A 9,492-nucleotide genomic window follows, 5' to 3' on the forward strand; every position below is an offset into this window, starting at 1 on the left:
GCAAGAGGGTCTGTAATGTCTTCAGTGAGCCCAAGTTTGAACTTACCACAAGCAACTGGCAGGTCTTCCTTAACCCAAGCCCTCTCACCTTTGTTAACTGGGTTGGGAATGAGCCAGGTGATTTTCACCTTAAATCCTGGAGAGTGCACCTTCTTGACATGAGCATAGAACCTTGGCATGCCATCTACTTCATCATAAAGCGCCCATGTTTGATTAGCACTAAAACTGTTCTCCTCAAGAATAAACTTATTGAATTCAGAATCAGGGACATCAATGACCTTTGGAACGTTTGTAACAACTGAATTGGCTCCAGAATCAGTTGACCTATCATTTTTCCGTATCCCACACTTCATAGCTGCATTTTTCATTTTCTTTTCGGAAGCACTAAATGAACTTTTTGGAGGATTCAGCACACAGCCATTACTATTTAGCTTTTCACCGGATGAAAGATTCTGCTTGCTCCTCGAAGATTTCCTAAGATAGTCACATCCATTCGGTTCAGAATCAGCTCTCCTTCTCTTTCCTCCCTTGCTACTTCGAATGGATTCAAAACCTGAACTCCCTTCTCTTTTTTTATTCATATTTCTGGAAGTTCCTGGACTTTTGGACCTTGGACCAGACATAGAAGAATCAATACCTTGCTTCCCCACTCCATCTCCATGCTCAATATCTTTCTTTACAGTGTTAGAAGGCCCAGCATCAGCAACAATTCCTGCCTTTGACTCTGGATTCGAGGTTTCCTTTCCTTTGTAATATTTGGGTACAGAAGAGCTTCCAATTTCACTAGCTTTTGCTAAAGCTTTTCTATACTTCTTGTCATACTTAGCACGAGTTACTTGGTCCGCCAGCACCCTGTTTGCTTCCACAATCAGCTTAAAAGCAGCTTCAGCACCAGGAAATTTATTCTTATCAGGATGAAGTAATAGTGCAAGTTTTTTGAATTGTTTCTTTATGCTTTCATCATTATCAAACTGTTGAATCTGAAGAACCCCATACCAGTCCATTTCAAGTCCAGCTATCTTGTTTTCTGCTGAACAGTGAACCTCACAGGCAGTTAGTAACTGAGAAATGTTTTTAAGCTCAGGGAAGAGGTATTGAGCTGTTAGTGCCATCTTCCTTGCTCCTGCAAAATCATTAATCTGCATCTTTTCTTGTGACAGCTGCATTGCCCTGATTGCCTCCTCTTTGTTGCAGTCCATGGATGATTAGCTCTAAACCTTTATACAGGAATAGCAGTTGATATACAACAGACCCAATAACAAATCAATCCTGCCAGTCCTCACTTCTGAGTAATCCGAAAGCTTCACTTTGAACAAATGAAAAAGAAGCAAGTCAAATTTCTCCCACAGCTGTGTATTTATCTAGCTAACAAACAACCTATTCTCTTCAAATCAGTGAGTATTAAAATCAATCCTTCAAAGATGTCCTCTAAAACAATGAGAAATATATAGTTTATTTTCCCAAACAAAAGATCCAGAATATCACCATTCACATCAAAGTACTACCCGACACCACAGAAGCTAAGCTCAAGGTCTCAAAAGCTGCAGCGCGAGTCCATATTCAGAAGAATCAGAAACATTACACTAAATGTGTACACAACACACACAGACACATAATGCCCGGTTGCCCACATTCTACCTAAAACGAAGGTAGTTCTTCCCAAGATGAACATAAGATCAATAAGACCCATCGAGATGAATAAAACAATAAACTTATCCAAAAGGATCCAATCTGACATCAAGCAACTTATTATAAGTAAAAACTAAAAAATAGAGTGTACTTGTGCAGACAATGTGTCTCTTCTCTATAATTGATCATGTACTGACTAAGAACATAGAGAAAATCCAACAGCAAAACGTTATGAAAGATTTGTACTCGTTAGAGGTAGAAAAGAAACAAAGAACCAGACAACCCCAATGAGTAACCAATATCAAGTGCTCTGGCATTATACCAAAGTCTGCGGTCCAATGTAAACCAATACCAAAGTCTCAAAATTTAGTTGAAGAACTAAAGGATAGTAACAAATCTCTTACTCTACTATGAAATCTCCTAAAAAATACACATGAATTTCATCATACTTCAAAACAAGTCCAACTTGAAAGTGAATTTCCAGCTTGAATTTCCTCAATTAACCAAAACACACACAACCCGAAAAACCGAAAACCTTCCTCAATAATCAACTAAACTCGGCCCTAACTCTCTTCTTCAATCACACCACACAAATCAAACCCTAAACGAAACCGCAAAATTCAACATGGAAATTCAAAACGAGGTGAACCGCAGAGTAGTATGTAGAATTCAGAAATCAACAAAATGCGGGAGAAAAATCAAGTGAGAATTAAACAGAGAAGAAAAACAAGAAGGAAATCGAAAATGCAGAGAAGGTGTTCGATGAAATTACCGAGAGAGAGTGGTTCGCGCCTTCTTCTCGTGTTTTCGAAAGAGAAGGAGCGCTTCAGCTTCTTTCTGCTGGACTGTCTATTTCTACACTTCTACCGCCCCCTATGGAATTCTTTTTGGGTGTAAAAGATAACTTTTTAAGAAGGAAAAAAAAAAAGGAGGAAAAATAAAAAAAATGTTATGATACACGTGGTGATGCGAGTTAATGTCATTGGTCCATATGGAGTGTGTTTATTACTTATTATTTCAACCGCGTGATAGTCCGGAATCATAGAATAGTTACATGTAAAATATCGACACAGAAAAATGTGATAGTAAATGCTAGTCAACGTAAAGAAAAGACCGATTTTCGTTTTATGCTAGTCAGTTCGGATAAAATCTACAAATGTTGGTGACGTTAACTATTAAGAGAGATAATTCGGTGACATTAACTATTAAGGGAGATAATTTGGTGACAACTTAATGAAATATATAGTTATCAGTTATGTTTATGTTCTTGTCATAAGATGGTGTGTAACAAACTATTACAAACTCTAATTGTAACTCGCATTTCTGTCACTTTATATTGCGATGTAAGAATCTCTAATTGAAATTGGCTATGAATTTCTCACTATAGTGGTCTTGGTCGCTTATAATGGTCTCTCTCTCATGATGAAATGAGAGCGGTTTCTTCAAATGAAACAATAAAAGTAGAGATTCAATCAAGGACAAGACATCCTGGTTAGACCGGAGAAAGATGAGACTCATGAGAGAACTCTCACTGAAAATAAAGAACATGTCAAAGGTGAGTCTTTTTTTCTTTTTAATTAAAGAATAACAAAACTCAGAGCGTTTGAAGTCTGTGCATGCAGAAGGGTTGCAACTAGATTATTAGCATAGCCTGCATAGGGTAAGTTTTAGCCTCCAAACTCCAAAACCCAGAAGTTCTGATGACAAGAATAGATAACAGGCACTAAGGTCTACCAGAATTCCATGTACACAACCTGAAAGGAACACATAGGTCGGTCTAATGCCAACATTACAAATAAACAGCTTACATACATTACATGAAATACACTGAAGCTACTGCAGTATGGTGTCAACAATCAGATCTAAGCAAATGAGACTAAATGACTAACTGAACTTCCTGGGATACATTGACTTAGAAAACATCATCAAGATGTTCTGAAAGTTGGTTTGATCGTAAAATTTCATGTTCTTATGCACCAAACATTCCATTTGCTTCTCCATGGGGGTTTGGTTACCTCATGAGCTTAACATGGAACTGTACTTTCCTAGGTTGAGCGATGTTGCCTGTGCACAGTTCAACAAGATATACTAAAGTTGACATTGCTGTAAGTCTTTAGTTCATCAAGATTGCGGCCTCAGGCTCAGATTCTTTGAAAGCCTGGTCGTTTTGCAGCCTCCGTGGTCCTTTGTCACCACCAAGTAGTTGTAGCAAACTTCTTCATATCAACGAACCTGCAAGCTCAAGAATGGTACATGCCTTTTCGCATGAATAGTCGATGAAATCGTCCAACAAATCAGTCATGGGCCCAGTTGGCCTCTCCCCGGCATCTATCTTCTCTTTATACTCCTGGATGGCCTCTTGAACAGCCTTCCGGCAACAGCCAGGGCTCTCTAAGGTAGCACGATCAGCTTCCGCCTTATCTGCCCTCTCCTTCTCTTGCTGCGCTAATGCTCGGGCATCACCCAGCTGCTTACGCAGGGCCTCCAGCTCCACCTTAGCCTTTTCGCCCTCAACCTCCAAGCTCTTCCTCAGCTCTGTGACCTCTTGAGTTCTACCCGCCCGCTCTATCTCCAAAGCCGATTTATCCTTCTCCAGCTTAGCCTTTACAGACTTTACCTCGCTTTGCAGCTCGGTAACCTTCTCCTTGGCAATTTGGAGCTGCTCCTTCAGCTTGGCCTCCTCATCAAACTCTTTGGCCACATAAATTTTGTGGGCCAGTTGGACCAGAGAAGTAAAGATACTTTGATTGAAGGCAGCAGGCGAGCATCCTGGACTGAGCTCAAGTTGCTCGTACTGCGTGGAGTTACAGGTGATCTTGGCAACCTCCTTTAACAAGCCGGCATCCACCTTGAACTCATCTGCAAGTTGCTGGATGGTGCAGCGGGGCTGAGATGACAACTCTACAGCATGAGAAGCATCCGGGAGAGTCGAGTCCTGACCATCCACTGAGTGAGTAATAGGCTCAGTGGTCTTGGTCCGCTTGTGTTTCTTCTTTTTTGAGGCGTTAACCCCCTCCACTTGTTTGTCCTCTTTTCCTTCCCCTTCTTCCACCTGCCCACTGGCATCCGCGGACCTCTTCGTTTTCTTGCTTGGAAGCTCCACCAAAGACGCAATGAAAAATTTGCGGCATCTCTGACATTGTGACACTCGACCTGAAGAGTCTTTAGCGCAAACAAACACTGTGTTGCAGAAGGGGCAACAACTGCTGAATGTGTCTGCTTGCCCCTTTTGATGCGCATTCATGCTAGCATACTGTGACTGAGGGATATTCTGAGCATTTCGTGCGGCATCACAGTGTTTCCTGAGAAATAAGTTTTCACCAAACTGATGAGCTGATGATTGCATTACACCAGTTCCTAGAAGATATCTACACTTCGTGTCATAAACAGACTGTTTTCCTGGGTCGGCCAGCACTGCATTTGCTTCCTTGATCAAATTAAAAGCAGCCTCTGCACCAGCAAACTTGTTGGTATCAGGATGAAGTAACGGCATGAGTTTTTTGAATTTTTCATTGATGATTGCCTCGGTAGAAAATCTTTGAACCTGCAGAATCCCATACCAGTCCATTTCACAGCCACCTAGCTTATTTTCTGCGGAGCAGTGAACGTCACATACTGCAAGTAATTGAGTAATATTCCCAAGCCCTGGGAAGAGTCTTTGAGCCTTCTGTGCCATCTTCCTTGCCCCTGTAAAATCATTACCCTGCATCTTTCTTTCGGCAAGTTGCATTGCCTTGATTGCATCCTCTTTATTGCAATCCATGAGTGATTTAGAACCAAAATTTCCTAGGTTCTTTAGGTATACACCGCCAGTCCACCACAGAGAACAATCAAATCCACCAATGCACGAAACACACCAAATATAGTAACTCAAAGTGGACCACTGCTGTACTCGAGCATCATAATGATCTACAGGAATTACGTCCTGAAAAGTGAAAGTACCAACCTAAAGCACATCGTACTAATCCTGGAAAACTCAATTCTGCAGCCAATATATCATAAAGAATCAGAGACGATGTATATGTAAACACACACTCATATATGTGCTTTTACTGTATAGCATGTCAAAACCAACAAAACAACTCGATAATCGGCACAAGTAAAAATCTATTTGCAACATTTTTCTTCACAAATATTGTAATAAAATGAACATTTGATCAAAAGTTTCAATCCTGCACTCACTAAATACAAACAGTAACAAGTCCTAGTACTAAATCATTCTATACTACTGAACCCTAACCCATTTCAAACCAAGAAACCCTGAAACTCTCTATTACCCATTGGTGATCTAACTACTACTCCCAAATCCCAAATCCTTGCATGTCTCTCCGAAAATGAAATCTCCTCACCAAAAACCGAAATTCGAAGCCTAACGCTCTTCGTCTACCTCGGGAATCAATCACAGCACAAAATCAAACCCTAACCCAACCGAAAAATCAACAGGAAATTCAAAACCACAGAGTGCTATATCAAATGCAGAAATCAACAAAATGCAGCAGAGATGATCTAGTGAGAAGAAAAGAAGGAAATCGAAGAATGCAGAGAAGGTGTTTGATGAAATTACCGAGAGAAGAGTGGTTCGCGCCTTCTTCTTGTGATTTCGAAAGAGACGGTCGGCTTCTGCTTCTTTCTGCTGGACTCTACTTCTACACTTCCTACAGTTTTTTTTTGGGTGCAAAAATATAACTTTACAGGAGGAAAAAAGTGAAATGTGTGCGAAATAAGAAAATTATGTGGCGAATTAATATTATTGGTCCATACTTTTTTTGGCACCCTCCTTTTAAATTGTTGGCACTCTTCTTTCGAATTGTTCGCACTTCACGGTATCCCAAAACAGACCCGTACCTAAATAGAGTCTTAAGAGTCGATAAACTCAGGGCCCATAACCTTAAGGGGCCTAAAATTTTCTTTTCTCTTTGTGTGATTACATTAGTTTAGTTAAAAACAATAAAAAATAATTAACAGAATCCAATTAGGGTGGTGTTAGATTATAAAAGAGAAAAATGAATATAAAATCTTACCCATTATTACTATCATTAATTACTATTTTAGAAAAATGAGCAGCCTAAGTAAGAGATTTGTTGCATAAATAAGATTTTTAATATGATTTCTAATGTCTTTTGTTATTAGATTTTGAGTTTATAACTTTAGTTCATGAAATTTTTTGTGTGTTTCTTAAAATGAGAAAATAAAATTTAATAAATATTATACTTTGAGGGCCCAATTTTAAAAGTTCGACTCAGGCCTGAAAATCTCATGTCCGGGCCTATCCCAAAAGCTTTCTAAGTTCAAAAACTAATCTACTGGGGGCTTGCCAGCCAACATGGTATTGCAGTCCCTCCTCTAATAATACAATAATAACATTGAGCAACACCAGCGTTCGAACCCTGTGATGTGGGGGTTCCATATTATGAAGTTTTCATGGTGGGACCTAATGCATCCACTGCACTACTTGCCATGGATGACTTGCGTTTATTGGTCCACTAGCTTTTTACTTGTGCATTTGCACGGGATCACGATCACCTGTAAAGTGTAAAGAAACTTGGGGGATTATTTTTGGTTTAGTTCTCCTCAATCATCTTTATGTTTTCTTTTTTTTGTTTATTTATTTTGTTGTTTATTATAATGACATTTGTTTTTACTTTTTTCAGTTTGTCTCATTAAAGGTAATTATGAAAGTTTATAATTTGGTGAATTTCTTTACTATATAAAAGGGTAAAGAGGTAATATAAAAGGATATCTTATTAATCTAGGGTTTTGTATTTTCCTTCACTGTTTCCTCCCATTTAATCTAGGGTTTTGTATTTTCCTTCATTGTTTCCTCCCATTTCTCAATCTAGGGTTTTGTGTTTTCTTGCCTCTGAGCCTCTCCAAGGACTATATGGATCATCGCATGAGTATCTTTCATCTAAGGTAATATAACGTCTCTCACACTTTTATCTACATCAAAGTTTTATTCTCTTCAATCCCTTCTGTGATTTTTTCTTTTTCTCCCAAGATTTATGGCTCGCCAAATTCGACTGGTTTCTCCTGTTTTTTGTTTGAATTGTTTTGGGGTTACGATTTCTTGTCTTAGCCTATGAGGAAGTTTCTGTTGTTTCAATTATTGGTCTCAATTAGTTTTAAAGTTATTGGCCCCGCAATCGCCTTGAATTAATACTTACACATCCAAAAACATACCGGTCTATTGAGCATGAAGGTTTGTAATGTAAAGCTTGTTTCCTTTTTTTATATAGGAGATGCTATAAAATTGCTGCTTAGGAATGTGCCGCAGCTTGTTGAGGTCTCCATTTCTTCCCGCCAAGTTTCATTTGGACAGTGTGACTTTCATCATCAGCTAGAGGTTTTCAGACTGAGGGGATTTGTGGTAAGTTTTTATATCAGTAGTCATGTGTTTTGATTTCCTTTTGTTGGATTATGTTGGCTCTTTATCTCTTAGTTTGTTTGGTTTTCAGCTAAACAATGAGAAATATGTATTACCTACATTTGTAAATCTCAATCATTTGGAACTGGGATTGAAGGAACGTGACAGTTGCTGTCTGATTCAATTAAGGGCTTTCATGAAGGCATGTCCTTATTTGCACAAACTTGTATTGAAGGTACATATAATCTTACTAAAACTTGTTATTTTTCTACTCTGGTGGATCTATATCTCCGATTATTCTTCATTGTTTTGATTATGGTATGTGCATCTTTCTGACTGTGTTATTTATTTTGACTGTGTGGTATTCATTTTCTTGTGGATTGCAAAATAATATTAATTGGCATCTCTGTACGTACCATAACGAGACCATATCTATAATCCTTCAAGTTCAATACGACATTTCCTGGGTTTGAATTTAGTTTAGTGCATTTGGTATCCATCATGTTCGAGAGCGGTATTCTCCTGAGCGGATGTTGAAGAAGTATGGTGGCCCAGATACGGAGGAAGAAAGAGAACAAGCTACAGAGCGGCTTAAAGAACTAGTGCCTTCTACTTTAGAATTCATATGCAGGCTGGAGCAACCAGCTTTACGGATCAATGACTGTCACCAAATACTCCTCATGGGTCCACTGTGACTATTGTGTTTCAACAAATTTGCCTTCGCATTTAGCCCTTTCGAGAATTTGGAAGAGTTGGGACTATTAGACATTTTCCTCATGAGTGATGATATTGCTTGATTTTTATTTATTTTTCTCTCTCTAGATAAACTTGAATCAGTACATGACGAGGTTTGTCGAAAACTTGACAAACAATGGAGCTCGCAAGACTTTGATTTAAAACTTCAGGTAATTGAACAATAGTTTGCTATAAGTTCTACTTTAAAGGATTTGCATCAATTATGCCAAGGTGGAGATTTATTGATTATTGGCTTAATTAATAATTGAACCAAACCCAAATTGAAGAATGCCCAGACGTGGGCAATTGTTTCTTAGGCTAGCATCTCCAACGGTATTGAAAAATTTAGAGATTTGTTAATTTTTAAATAAATCTTTTCTCCACAACCCATGAACAAATCAACAACAAAACACATCAAATTAAAAAGGTAAAGGTGAAAAGGAATGAGAAGTAACAAGAACAAGCCACAAATTGCTATGGAGCAATTGTGGCAAGGCTTATTTATACATTCTCACTTTACCCAAATCTCAAATATAAATGGTCTTGAGGAGAGTACTCTTAAGGGGAGTAGTCTTGAGGTGATGGAAATGAGGATGAGGTGATTTGATAAGGTGTTAAGGAGAGGTGGCTTGGCATGGTGATAAGAGGTGAAGTGAGGATGAGATATGGTGGAGTGGTCTTGAGGTGATGAGAGGGTGAAGATGGGGAGTTGGTGGTTCGGTGGTGTGAGCAGTATACTTAAGAAGTTGACAAATTTAAAAATT

General features: G+C 38.8%; 1 protein-coding gene across 1 annotated transcript; it reads right to left on the reverse strand.

Moving 5' to 3' along the window:
- Positions 1-3,847: 3,847 nt before the first annotated feature.
- LOC101310244 lies at positions 3,848-6,215 on the reverse strand. The gene is made up of 2 exons (XM_004304994.1): positions 6,194-6,215; positions 3,848-5,554 (listed from the first exon to the last, which is right to left on the reverse strand). The coding sequence occupies exon 2, from the start codon at positions 5,390-5,392 to the stop codon at positions 3,848-3,850; it is 1,545 nt and encodes a 514-aa protein (XP_004305042.1). The 5' UTR covers positions 5,393-5,554; positions 6,194-6,215.
- Between the last annotated feature and the right edge of the window lie 3,277 nt (positions 6,216-9,492).

This window comes from Fragaria vesca, linkage group LG6 (genome assembly GCF_000184155.1).
Source record: "Fragaria vesca subsp. vesca linkage group LG6, FraVesHawaii_1.0, whole genome shotgun sequence".
In the NCBI taxonomy this organism is placed as follows: Eukaryota; Viridiplantae; Streptophyta; class Magnoliopsida; order Rosales; family Rosaceae; genus Fragaria; species Fragaria vesca.